At 41.7% G+C, this 13592-nt stretch overlaps 1 protein-coding gene and 1 pseudogene across 6 annotated transcripts in view; both read left to right on the top strand.

Annotated features, from left to right (window-relative positions):
- LIN52 (lin-52 DREAM MuvB core complex component) overlaps positions 1-12533 on the top strand; it is a 119609-nt gene extending 107076 nt beyond the window's left edge. For 4 of the 6 annotated variants that reach the window (XR_004348544.1, XR_004348546.1, XR_004348543.1 and 1 more), the window contains 2 exons: positions 9865-10123; positions 10487-12532. Coding sequence is in view for 1 of the 6 variants with exons in the window: in XM_032623416.1 (XP_032479307.1) it covers positions 10487-10542 (56 nt within the window). In the remaining 5 variants the exon portion in view is untranslated. Of the gene's footprint in view, positions 1-8811; positions 8898-9864; positions 10124-10486 lie in introns of all 6 variants that reach the window. The other 2 variants (XR_004348545.1, XM_032623416.1) reach the window with 2 other exon arrangements.
- LOC116749244 lies at positions 4149-5151 on the top strand (annotated as a pseudogene).
- Positions 12534-13592: the final 1059 nt, after the last annotated feature.

Raw genomic sequence — 13592 nt, forward strand, 5'->3', positions numbered from 1 at the left:
ATGTATAGCTGATTCACTTTGTTATAAAGCAGAAACTAACACACCATTGTAAAGCAATTATACTCCAATGAAGATGTTAAAAAATAAATAAAATTTTAAAAATAAAATACTGTAGCAAAAATATCCCCCAGATATTTCTAGCCTATTAGAATAATGCACCTTCTAAGTATCCTATTTATTTATTTCACAAATATTTGTTAAAATCTATATTCAAGGTACTTTACAGTGTCTGTTTGAAATAACTTCATTAAATGAAATAACCAAAACATTCAAGGGACTTCCTTGGCGGGCCAGTGGTTAAGACGCGGTGCTTCCACTGCAGGGGGTGTGGGTTAGGTCCCTTGTCAGGGAACTAAGATCCTGCATGCCTCGCAGACTGACCAAAACAGAAACAAAAACACGTTCAAGGCTCTGTAAATAGCCATGAAATTAATCTTAGGGGGAAATTTCTTCTTGTGCCAGCACTTACTGAGGACTTAAATGTACTGTCTTAAGTCTCATACAACCCACTCAGGTAGGTACTAATCCCCCATTTTACAGATGAAGGAACTGAGGCACAAAGAGGCTGCATAATTTACCAGAGATCACCATCTAATAAGTGATAGATTCAGACCAAAGTTCAAATCCTATGCGATCATAGGTTTTTCTATATCATATATATTAAAAGGTCATATCAAACAACAAGAAAGTAGGGAAATATATTCTTCCTTTCTGGTGAGTTAAGTCCATACTACTGTCTGATGAACCATGCGTGAAGATTCATAGACATTTTCTTTGGTGTCTTAAACTGGAACTACCTGCAGTTAAAAGTCAGATTCTAATTTTACAAACAAGGCCACCTCTAACAAAATTACAATAAAATGATCTTATTTCCTGGCTTAAAGAAAAATTCTCCAGTAACTATAGGAGTGCTTGTGGTATCAAGACAGCATCTTCTATCTCCATGTAAGTCATAAGCAAAGTGATATTGTGGTGAAAAAATAGTGGCATGAATAATACCTGCTCACAGCCCAAGACATTTGATGTATCTTGGGCCTCAGTGTTTGTCAGATTTTGCAATTTCATGAGCAAGATTTGTATTTTTTTAAAGTTCTATATTTCTCTGTGTTCCACTTGATATCAAATCTGTATTCTTAGATCGTAGCGTTTCATTAAAAAAAATAAATAATCTCAGCCCCTCCTCCCTCTCCTCCCCCTCCCCCCCCACACTCATTTCGTATAATATGGTAATGATATCACCGTAGCTGTAATTACGGGTCATCTTCATTTCTTTCATCTCTGCCTGTTCTGATGGCTTCATTCCTTTGACGGAAAAGATTTGGCTCTGGGTGCTATGATTATTTTGTTAAGCGTTATTCGAATAGACAGGAGTGAGAGAAATTAATCAATCCAAATGCAATTAGCATCATGTTTAACCCAGTGATGGACGTCTCAAGGTGAAACAGCCAGGGGAGTTTCAGACATTATTATTCAATCCAGTGGTTCTTATCTAAATTATAATCAAGAGAGGTTTTTATTGGCTTCGCAGTGTGAAGATGTAACTCTTTCCTTGCCCTTTGGGTCAAGAAGACTGGGGCCTCCATCCTCTGCAGGCGTTTGCTGCTGCCAGCACCTTGAGGTGGGGATGTTCCAAGCAGGAGGATTTTCTTAATATCCAAGTCCTTTGAAATTCATCTATACTGTGATCTTGGTCTGATTTTCCTGGGAGTGGGATATTGCCTGTGAATAAATTACTCTGACTTGGGGCAAAATATTTTGTGTCCTGATGAAATCAATTTGACTAGTTCTTTCTTAACCTTACATGATAGATTATTATTGCTGTACTCACTTTATGAATGAGGAAATTAAGACTGTGTGAAGCTACTAGCCTTTGGTCACAATAAGTGTTTCACCACGATGTATTACTACGTGAAGGCCCTGAAGTGTGAATGAATGTTCTGCAAAAATTTATGAGTATTTAATAAAAGTTTGCCCCGAGTGTATTAATCCATTGCTTTGATCTCATTGCTGTTCGTTCAACTGAGTTTACCCTTGGAAGTGGAACCAAGTGAAATAGGCCTGTGAGGCCCTCTGAAGAGGAAACAAAATACAAATAAGAAGTTTTTAGGTCTCATTTCTTGAACACAAATCTTTGGGCTTTGTTGTTATTGTTTTGGTTTGTTTTTTAGTAGGGAGAAGGATGATAAAAAGGATTGAATATTTGAAATCTAGTCTTGTTTTGCTCTTGAAAGAGGGCAGAGCAAGGAGAGTTGATGGAGAAACATAGGCTTTCACCTGAATACAGCATTTTTCAAATACCTGACAATTAAGATTCTTCTACTTCTTTCAGCCTTCAGGCATCATGGATGACACTTACCGTATTTTATGTTCCCGCTTGATGGTTTATATTCTGAGAATAAATCTGTTGGCTGGATGTTTCTGTCCTTTTTTCCCCCTGTTGTGAAAAGCCATTAAAATTATTTTCCATATTGGAACTGTCCAAATGCATTTAACTGTACGTTGAGTCCTGGCTTTTCTTTTTTATATTACTTCTTGGATAAAACATTCTCTGGAAGTGGCCCTTGCTATGAATTGAAAAAAAAATGTTTGATATAAAATTATCTTTTCCTGAATTCACGGGAGAGAACATAGTTCTTAGCCACCCCACTCTTTTAGAAGAAAAAGTCATGTTAGAGAGACAAGACACTGAATAGAAAGAGAATCTGGGAAGTGTGCCCCAAAAAGGATTTTCTGAGAATTCTTAGGATGAAGATTTTCATAGTCAATGATAGTTTGGTCATGGATGTAGCATCCAGACTGTTTTTTTCTTAGATATTATTTCATTCTCAAAGAATTTTGGGCAAAAGTCTAAGGCTGTTCTGTCTGCCTTCAAATGCTGATTTTACATATTTTAGAGAAAAGTGAGATTTCTATCATAAAATCTTTTTTTTTTAATTTATTTATTTTTGGCTGCGTTGGGTGTTCATTGCGGTGCACAGGCTCTAGGCGCTTGGGCTTCAGTAGTTGTGGCACATGGGCTCAGTAGTTATGGCACACGGGCTCAGTAGTTGTGGCTTGCGGGCTCTAGAGTGCAGGCTCAGTAGTTGTGGTGCATGGGCTTAGTTGCTCTGCGGCACGTGGGATCTTCTTGGACCACAGCTCAAACCTGTGTCCCCTGCATTGGCAGGCGGTTTCTCAATCACTGCACCACCAGGGAAGTCCCTCTACCATAAACTCTTACGTTGAGTGGACTCTCCCACAAGAGTTGACTGAGAATGGTCAGTAGACCATATTACAATTACACCATTTTCTGAGGGCCACCAAGTATTCAAATGAGGTCCCAAGAGAGTTCCTTCTCATCCAGGAACACCATGCTCAGTTCACAGCACCTTCTGCTCTTGACAGTGGCGCCAGCCACTCTCATATCAGAGGCATTATAAAGTGCTTAGTCCTTGACTTGAATTATTGATCACTTAGTGATAGGTTTTTGTGGAGGTCTGAACTGGAGCATGGTGAAGAATCTCAGTCTGGGGGCCTGCCTGGAACTGCTCTGCTGTACGCCGGCCCTATGCCGGAGTGACAGGAAAACTTTCTCATTCCTGTGAGAGAGAAATCAGCCCTGTAAATCACATTGGTTTCCTTTGTTCTCCTCTGATGTACTAAGGTACCTGTGAACAGCTAGATAGCTCCATCTCAAAGGCCACTTCTCATTTATTTGAATTTTCCCTAATACCTAGTACATAGTAGGTAGGCTCTGTACGTGACTAACTTAACTATTCATCCATCCCCTTCATGCTTCTCTTCTGCATAGCACACACTCATGACTAGGAGGTCCCTCAGCAGAATTAGAACACCTTCAACTAAAAAATAATTGTTAAAAAAAGTCAAAACTGTAATCATAACAAATGGCATCATTTCTACAAAACACCTTCTATAAATCTAGTTAAATAGATAACCTTTTACCACATTGATTTAAACCAAACGAACTAGGGTTTTATGTGCTCCTTTTTGCTAGAAGAAGCTGCTGGTGTAGTTAAGGAAGGTCGCTGCCTCTAACTAGCACCCAGGTTTGAACCTCCAGAGTATATGTGTTACACAGATGCAAGTCAGGCATGTTTCCCTTTGTTTTACATTTGAAAGCGTTTAAAAAATAAATAGTTCATCCTCTTTTTGCCACTCCTGGTGCTGCTTGTGTGCGCATTCGGTACTGACCTGGTACCTTTTCTCTTTTGTGAAATGGCAGCTGCAGAGACTCTGTTGTTTCCCATGACCGATGGAAAACCCAAGGAAGGAGCCAAGGCTAAGAACAATGATCATATTAATTTGAAGGTGGCGGGGCTGGACAGTTCCGTGGCGCACAGATTAAGATTAAGCATACGCCACTTAGTAAACTAATGAAGGCTTACTGTGAATGACAGGGTTTGTCAATGAGGTAGGTCAGATTCCAGTTTAATAGGCAGCCAATTCATGAAACAGACACACTGTGAGAGCAAAATAACTTACTGGATTATGAAAGAGAAGGGCTGAATGAGCATGCCACTAGTGGAGGAGGGGGCGCTGTCACGGAACCAGCATTCTGCCCCAGTTGTTGTCGATCAAAACATAGCATTGGTCATTCGACTTAAAAAAAATAAAGGGAATATGCTCGTGTACATCACCAGTTACTTTAAGTACAGTAAAGGAGTGAGGAAATGGTACATGGAAGAACAGAGAAATCCATACTATAGTAGCCAAGATGCCGTCAGTGTGTTCCAGCAGCAGACAGGAGGTGTCTGCTATGAAGGGAACTTGCTCTTTACTCCAGATCTCAGTTCCCACAGACCAAGAAGACCTTCGCAGTTAGAAGACTGCAGTTTGGGTCTCCCACATCCTGACTACTACAGTATGGACTTCTCTATTCTTTCATATACCCCTTCCTCACGTCTTTATTGTAGTTGAAGTAACTGGTGTACACAAGCATATTGGCTTTTTATTTTAAGCTAAATGACCAGTGTTATGTTTTGCTTGACAACAACTGGGGCAGAATTCTGGTTCTGTAACAGTCCCCCCTCGCTCCATTAGTGGCGTGCTCATTCAGTCCTTGTCTTTCATATTCAAGTAAATTATTTTGCTCTCACTGTTTAACAGAAATCAAACAAACAAAAATCCTTGCATACCTTGTTCCATTGGAGAATTTTAATGTTTTTCACTTTATCACTGTAAAACCCAGGGCAGTTCTATAACTTTTTTTTTTTTTTTTTTTTTTTTTGCTGTACGCGGGCTTCTCACTGTTGTGGCCTCTCCCATTGCGGAGCACAGGCTCCAGACGGGCAGGCTCAGCAGCCATGGCTCACAGGCCTAGCCGCTCTGCGGCATGCGGGATCCTCCCAGACCGGGGCACGAACCCATGTCCCCTGCATCGGCAGGCGGACTCTCAACCACTGCGCCACCAGGGAAGCCCTATAACTTTTTTGTACATAGCTGTTACGTGTAAGACAATATGTCTTGAAGCAGGGATAAATTACTCTAAACGAAATGAATCCTAGATAATTTTCCCATCAAGTATCTTGTTGCTTAAATAAACTTCTTATTTGATATGAAAGAAAGAGTCATACAGTAGCTAGCATTTACAGAATGCCTGTGTGACCCTTGTATTAATCCCATCTTGAACAGATGAGGTGACTGAAACACAGAGAGATGACTTGGGTGACTTGCCCGCAGTGGTTCAGGCTCAGTGTAGGAGCTGGGGTTTGAATCCAAGCCTGTCCAATGCTAAAAACCCTGCTCTTGGGAATTCCTTGGTGTTACAGTGGTTAGGACTCCACGCTTCCATTGCTGGGGGGCCGGGTTCAATCCCTGGTCAGGGAACTAGGGTCCTGCAAGCTGCACGGCGCAGCCAAAATAAATGAATGAATGAATGAATAAATAAATAAATACATGCACGCCCTGCTCTTTTCACAGCGTTATGCTGTCTCCTTTGTTTCCTGGCCACTCAGAGTCTCCTAAACAGCCTGTTGTTGCTTTTCAGGATATGAGAGAACCATCCGCCTCGCTAATGTTTTTATTTATATTGATTTAATTATATTGAGGCACAATATAAATATTTAAAGTGGTTTGCATTGGAACTGCAAACCAAATGCTATGAGTTTCTTCCATTTCATTAAAAGTTACTTAATCTTTACATTGTTCCCTATATTAAAGCCAAGCAGAATTTTATCAGGCAGTTGCCTCAAAGTTATAATCTGGAAAATCTTTCTATAATGAAACCCATATGTCATGGGCGAAAGGTGCAAAGCCCCGGCATAGAGGGCTGGTCTCGTGAGAGATTCTGCACCCAATCTCGTTAACCAGGGTGCCTCTGGTAATCCCTCATGCCCTCACTGGTGAGAAATCAGTCTGTGCCACTGAATCTTTTTCAACCAGCCACCGGAAGATTTACCGCAGAGAAGACAGTTTGGGGATAGTCATTGTGGAAAGGGAGCCAGAGGCAAGGCTAAATGTAGGATGGCGGAATTGGAGAGTCTAAAGAAGAGATTACATTAAAGCACACACCACCTTCACAGCAAGCAGGATGGAGTCCTCCCTTCAGCCCTGACCTCTCTAAAGTATACCCAGGTGTTTACAGCTGCTGTGAACCTGACAGCCCTAGGGAAACTATGAAGGGGTGATAGAAACTGCATCAACCTGGAAGTTGATTATAGTTTATCCATTTGCTGTCTTTAAATGTGTCCCCTGTCCCACACTGAGCAGCAGTTCACATGTTCACCCTTTGGTGAGAGTCTTGACTATGGCTTTCTCAGTTTGTGGTCTGTGCCCAGCATAGGAGGGCCTGTAAATCGTGACTTGACGTGGAGGTCATGCTTCTCTTCTGCAGAGCATACACTGGTGGCTGATGACCAGTGGATCCCTCTGAGCATAGTGATTCGACTGTGGTAGCAGTGTTGCCTTCCTGTTGAATCTTGTAATTCTAGAGAATCAATCCAGAACCAGAAATTAGTTAAGAAATGGTGTTAACTCCAGATAAAACTTTCTCTAGCAACTTTATGGTCCCCAGGATCGTCTTCTAACACATTGTGGGAAAAGAGAAGCAGGAGAGAAGGCAGGAATTGGAAGTGCCAAGCTGAAGAGTATGTAATCTTACCCTGGTCATTAGTGCAAGAATTACACCAAGTGGTAACTGTTGGGAAGAAGGGATGGAACTAGGCAGGAGGACATAGAAATACCTTACTGTCCTCTGTCAGCAAGCATAGATTTCTCTAAAGGTTTTTTCCCAAAGAGATTTGAAATCCTTGGTGGGAGTTTTTTAGTAAAACACATTTACATTATAAAACCTACTGGTAGGGGTGTGTGTGTGTGTGTGTCTGTGTGTCTGTGTGTGTCTGTGTAGAAGAGGAATACAGAATAGTAGCAGAAGGCTGTCTCCCTACTCCTAATGGGATTTTGTAGCAGCATGTGTGAGTTTGTTTCAGAAGTCAAAAACGAACAGATGTTGGTATAAATTACCTCTGTGTCTGATGTCTTGCAAATTAAAAGCGCGGTTGGCATCGCTAAACAATTTCACTAGGTTTCGGGGGGTGTGTAGTCAGCGGGTGGTGATTACTATAGCAGGTCGGTAAGAATCTTTACATTGCAGTAGAACAGGAGAGCCAAGGATAAAGAGATGAGGAATAATATAAGGGGTATATGAATTAATCAGAGATGTTAACATCTCTGATGACAAGTGAACAGGAGGGCATGTGCTCTGGAGCAGCCCCTGACTCACAGCAATTTCTCTGTGCACAAAAAGGGGTTGGTGCTTAGGATGTGATTTATAGGGCACAGCCCTCTTTTAGGGAGCAGCTAGCTATGTCACAAATTCGTATATCTCCTATATAGGAACAGCAAGTAGGAAAACTTTCACCCCTCCCACGTAAAAGATGATATCTTTTGAAATACTTCTACTTTTACGGTGGTTTGCTGCAGCTCTGTGTACTTAGATTAGGTTGAAGGGGGAGGAATGACTGAGTGGAAGGGGGGTTGTTAGAAAGGATTGGTCAAATTCAAGGAGCGCTTGCCACTGAGAGACTTGGAATATCCATTTTTTTTCCTTTTAAATCCTTTTGATCCCTCGAATAGATTGGGTCTTGTAAATTTTTAAGTCTTAAAATATTGGTCATTCTCCCATTTGGGGAAAAAAAGAGCAAAGAATTGTGGGACATGAAGGACAGCAGGCAGAAATAATTAGTAAGGTCAGTACAGTGCTCCTGGCCCAGGATTTTTGGAACAGGGCTCTGTTCTGCCCAGCCGAGCATTGTATTACTCAAGTCTGATTTCCAGAGCACCTGCTTCTAGCCACTTTGCAGGATCATTTGATACTGTGTTTAAATTCATTAATAAGCACTGGAGAGTAGGCAGAAAACCTATCCAAGTAGGAATAGATGATGCGACCCACTCTGGCCAAAAGTATAAGTCAATTCCTATAGATCAGGCTGAGGGAAAAGATTCCAAGGAATGGGATTTTCGAGATTGCTAGCCTCCCTTATCACAATTCATTCACTTATTCACTTAGGAAATACTGCATGCAAGAGAAGCAATAGACTACTTACCCTCCTCTGAAAGGCGCTGTGTTAATAATATCACTATACCAAGCATGATCGTGGCTGAATACCCGAGAGGGCGGGGCCGGTGGCATTAATATGCTACTCATTTTACAGATGAAGAAACTGAGGCGCAGAGATCTTTCCCATCTCAAGGTCTCGCCCAGCTGATAAATATTAGAGTTGGAACTTAAACTGCATTCAGATCCTGTGTTCTCTGAAAGAAATCCATGCTCCTTCCCCTGGGCAATAAAATACTTGTTTGGATTTCTTCTAGAGTAGTTAGTCCTTGTCCCTGGATCTCTCCATGAATCCGGCACTACTTCCATCAAGGGAAATGACTTTTCTTGCCGAATAAGCAAGGTAAATTTTAAAAGAATCCCACAATGTAGAGAAGGGAGCAATGAGGGTCACTAACAAGTCTTATTGTTTGTGAAATGGAAGGAAACTAACTTTACTCTGTTCCTACTTGGTTCTAGTTCTTTTTTATATTATCATTCATCCAGCCAACATTTATTCAGCAGAAACCGGGTCCAGCACTATGCTAGGTGCTGGTGATAAAAAGAATAATAAAACACAATCTCTGCCCTCAGTTCTTCGACTTCCATGGAGGAAGACAAGTATATCAACAAGTAATTGCAAGTCTTATAGGAACTTTGTATGTATGGGATTTGGCGTAAACCCACTAAGGAAGGAATGGTCAGTTTGATTTGGGCCAGGGTACAGTTGAGGGCACATGAGACAAGCCCAACGCTGGGGCTTCCATTCCTAGTTAATGGGATTTCCTTTCCCTTTGTTGGAGCTTTGGAACTTCTGAAAGATGGGGAATGTATAGACTGCAGTTACCAAAAGCTTTTCTGGTTACAAAGTTTGTATTGTTTTATTTCTTCCTTGTACAAATAAACCAAGAACTATTAAATGTAGATGGTGGGGTGGGGGAGTGGGAGCCCATTCATCTAGCACCATTTGCTCTGCACCGGGGAAGGGAAGCAAGGAGGCTAGGGTGAAGGTCCTTCTCACCCCTGCTGGTGCCTCCCTAGCCACCTCACTCCTTTGGCCAAGATGGAGATATGTCCTTGGAAGCCACAGGGCACCATAGCCTGCTGTGTGTTCACTGCATGGTTCCAGAAGACTTCTGGCCCCGAGGCCAGCCATCGGAAGCTTTCAGCACTGTTACATCCATTTAAGAGACATAAAAAGATGATCTTATGGGGATGAGGATGAAGGGGGTTATGCCACGTACAATTTTTGAGGATTTGCTTGACAGAGCTAAAATGGGGGGCTTCTGGAGTGGGTCTTGTAACTGAGAAATGTTTTACTTTCATTTCAGAGCCTCATATGTAGGAAAGTAGCTGTATAAACCCTCTTGTAACTACAGCATTCAAAGATTGATGGTGCTGAAAGTGAGAAAAAGACACATAAACCTTGCCTGGCTCTATTAAATATCTAAGGACTGACAATGCCAAGAGAGAGAAGACCAAAGCTCTATACACCCTACTTTATTACTGCATCCACAGATGAACTGCACTGAGGGAATGTAAACTCTGTTACATTACAGTATCCAGGGACTACCACTGCTGAGAGATGGGGTAAATTATCTCTAATTTTGATTTGAGATTATAAATGTCCAGAGACCAACAATCCAGAAAAGACTCTAATCTAATCTTGGTTGGATTTTAGCCTCCAAGGGCAAACCCAAGGGTAAATGATAAAGATTTCCCCAGCTGGCCTGCGCGTTATAGTAATCACCAACTTCAGAACAGTTTTGTACAGTTTGTTGTCAATAGTGGTTTGTTTTTCTCCCATTTTGGAGGTTAGTAGAGATTGAATCTGTTATGGTAGCAACTTTGTATACAATTTAAATCAATCTGCATTCTTAAATTAAGTCTTCCTGTGAACGCTTTTTCAGATTTTAGGTCTTCATTTATCTTTCATTTGCTTTGTGATTCCAGCCAGAGAGATGACACGGGGGAAATTCCTCAACATTCTAGAGAAGCCCAAGAAGTAGCAGCTGCTTGTGGACAGGGTGCCCTGGGGACTGGAACCGTGCTTCCCTCCCTGTGCAGTTCTGATGACGCGCACCTCACTGCTTCCTGCCCAGAGGCCGGAGGGTGCACCTCCAGGACTGACCCTCTCCCCTGCTCCTGGCACTCTGCGCTTCTGAGGACATTCGGCGGCAAGAGAAGAATCTGCTCTATCCAAGGATCAGTGGTGCAGTTATTCATTCAGCTTCTAGACTGTGACCGTCTCAGCCTCGGATGTTGGTAACACCAGAAGGTATATCATTCTTAAAGGTCAAAGTCCTGCTTTCTCGTTTCCGGAAATGATTCTGGAGCTCCAGGATCTTACAGTTGATTTGATTCAGTGATAGCAAAGTCAGTTGAGATGTGTTGATGGGACAAGTTCTTTTGAATTGTACTTGATCTCTTAGGAGGTGTTTATGATGCAAGGAGACCAGAGACCAATTAGATTCTGGACCAGACCATGCAGCCTGGCCTGCAAGCTCACCACTGTATACTAGGTTCCAGGAATCCCCAGCTGGAGAAATGCTTTTAAAATTCTACATCTCTCAAGAGAGTCCCATCCCCCAATGCCTTGCATTCCCCACCTCCCAGCCCCCACCATCAGTCTGACTCCAGGGAAGGGGACCCCTGTGAATCAGGTCCCTCCTGGGATTAGCTTGTACAGTGAAAGGCATATATGTAGGGTTGCATTGGGTTCTAGACCTCCAGACCAACTTAAAGGTAACAGAAAGGACTTTTGAGTTCTAGTTAATCTGTTACAGATTCAAGTGAGAAAGTCAGTATGGCCTGAAAGATAGGAGAAGGGGACTGCTTGCAGGAGTTCCCATTTGATTAAAAACTAGAAACTCTACTTGACCTTAAAGGAATGTGCTGTGGGATGGTGGCAATGTTTTGCCCCCCTTGTCCCATCTCACAGCACAGATTAGATATTCCACCCATGTGACAGAAACATACACACACACAAGAAAAAGAGAATTCCCTGACTTTACAACTCTTATGGAGCTCTTTGCCAGTTATCTGTCTCTATGTTAAAACCTGAAAATCTAGCCCGTGGGTAAAACTGATTATACATGTTCTCCTTATTTTGTCTTATAAGCCAGCCCCCGGCTCTGTTGTTTGTAGAAGCACATGGGGTTTCCTAAACTTTATGAAAAGAACATCCATGTGGCAGTAGTGTGTTGGTGTTTGGACACAAGGGATGTTGTGGTCAAGGTTTTGGTCCCGAGTGTCTGCTAGGGCACAAAACTATTCAGTTTAATAGCTGGTTCATTAACCATTTTCTGACACTTCTGCCTTGTTTCCCATGCTAGAGTTAAGGTTGGGTTTTTCTCTCATTTGCACCATTTGACCATCCATGCAATTTTACCTATTGATAAGTGGGGTGGAATTTAACACAAGACATAAAGGAGAGTATGAGAAAGAAAACATTCTGCTTGGGTGCTATATAGAAGGTTAGGCTATAGAGGCTTTGATTTTAAGTAAAGCTTATTATTGACATTCCTTTATCTTAAATGCGGTTAAAGAGTGTGAAAGATGGGGAGAGAGAGAGAAAGGGGGGTGTGCAAAAACTAGTGCCATAATGTCAAATTCTACTGCTCTGTTTTTGAGAGTTGATGACGTCAGGCACTTCTAAGTGCTTGGGGAAATTGAGAAACATATGGAGAACATTGGGATACCTCCCCCAAACCAACTCCAGTCTGTAAACTGAAGCTATGTAGTTGGTTTTTTGGTCTGCTTTGGCCTCTTCCTTTTACTGTCATCTTATTCACCAGCACTTAATGTAAGTAGATGTTTTAGAATTGTGATATTTATTGGTTTTGTATTTGCCGTCCTTAGAGATGTTAATGATGTATTTTTATATTGATAATATAAATTTATGTACAATGTGTGCATGTATATGTATTTCAGGGTGTTAGAGGACTGTACTTTGTATATGGTGGTGTCTATGTCATCATAATAAATATTTCCCTTTTATAGGAGAGTGAGTTTTTCCTCAAAAGGCCAACTTGCACATTTAAAGCATAGACCTCGTCAGAAAGCACAACTATAATGGCAGATGACCCACTGTCTTCCCTTTAATATCACAATGGGTGGTGTGGGGCTCTATGGTCATCTACTGCGTGGTCTCTAGCTGCCATTGTGTCCTACCAGCCACCCAGCTCATTACTGCTCAACTCCCTAAACAGTGTTTAAAAATCTTTAATACCTCGTCTCCTCTACTAATAAAGTCTAGATCCATCATCCTGGCATTTAAAACTCTCTACATCTAATCCTAATCAACCCTCCAGTTTGGTTTCCTTTCTCTCCAGTATATGAAGTCTCTGTTCCAGTTAATCCGAACAGTTCCCAATTCCTCACTTACATGCCTTTGTTCTTGCCATTGAGTTCCTAGAAAGTCTTGCATCCTTTTCCTACACATCAACCTATCCTTCCTGTAAACCCCGCATGATCCAGCTGGACATAATCCTTCCCCCTCCATTTCTACAGCATTTATGTATACCTCCTTATGACTCTTATTTCTACAATCCACCTTATATTTAAGTCATCTGAGTACATGTCTTAATTGCCCCGGTAAATTATCTGCTCTCTGAGATTGTGGCTGTCTCCCACACATCTAGTTCTTTGTCAGTGTCTTCTTTGAACTGGGGGTTCATGACCTACCTGTGTGCACGCTTCCAGTTAAACGTGACAGATCAAAAACAAATATTTCTCTGCCACCTGCGAAAACCGTTAGTAAGGGTTTCTTTACAACTCTGTTCAGGAACTAAAGAGGAAGTGCTAATCAGTACTACTGCTTTCACCCACTGATAGTTTACCTGCTCCAGACCAGAGCCTGCCCTTTTAGAAAAAACATTCCCATTTAAGGAAAGCAAAGTGCTTAGCATCATTGATTCAGCATTGTTTCCCTAGAAGACATCTGGGTGGACAGTAGATTTCTCTGATCTAGAAAAGCATGGCTGGTTGATTGACTGAAAAGGTACAGCATGACATATATGCTGCTCTAAATCTTTAGAGATGATTTTTCGCATAAATA

This window comes from Phocoena sinus, chromosome 2, assembly GCF_008692025.1.
Source record: "Phocoena sinus isolate mPhoSin1 chromosome 2, mPhoSin1.pri, whole genome shotgun sequence".
Lineage (NCBI taxonomy): Eukaryota > Metazoa > Chordata > Mammalia > Artiodactyla > Phocoenidae > Phocoena > Phocoena sinus.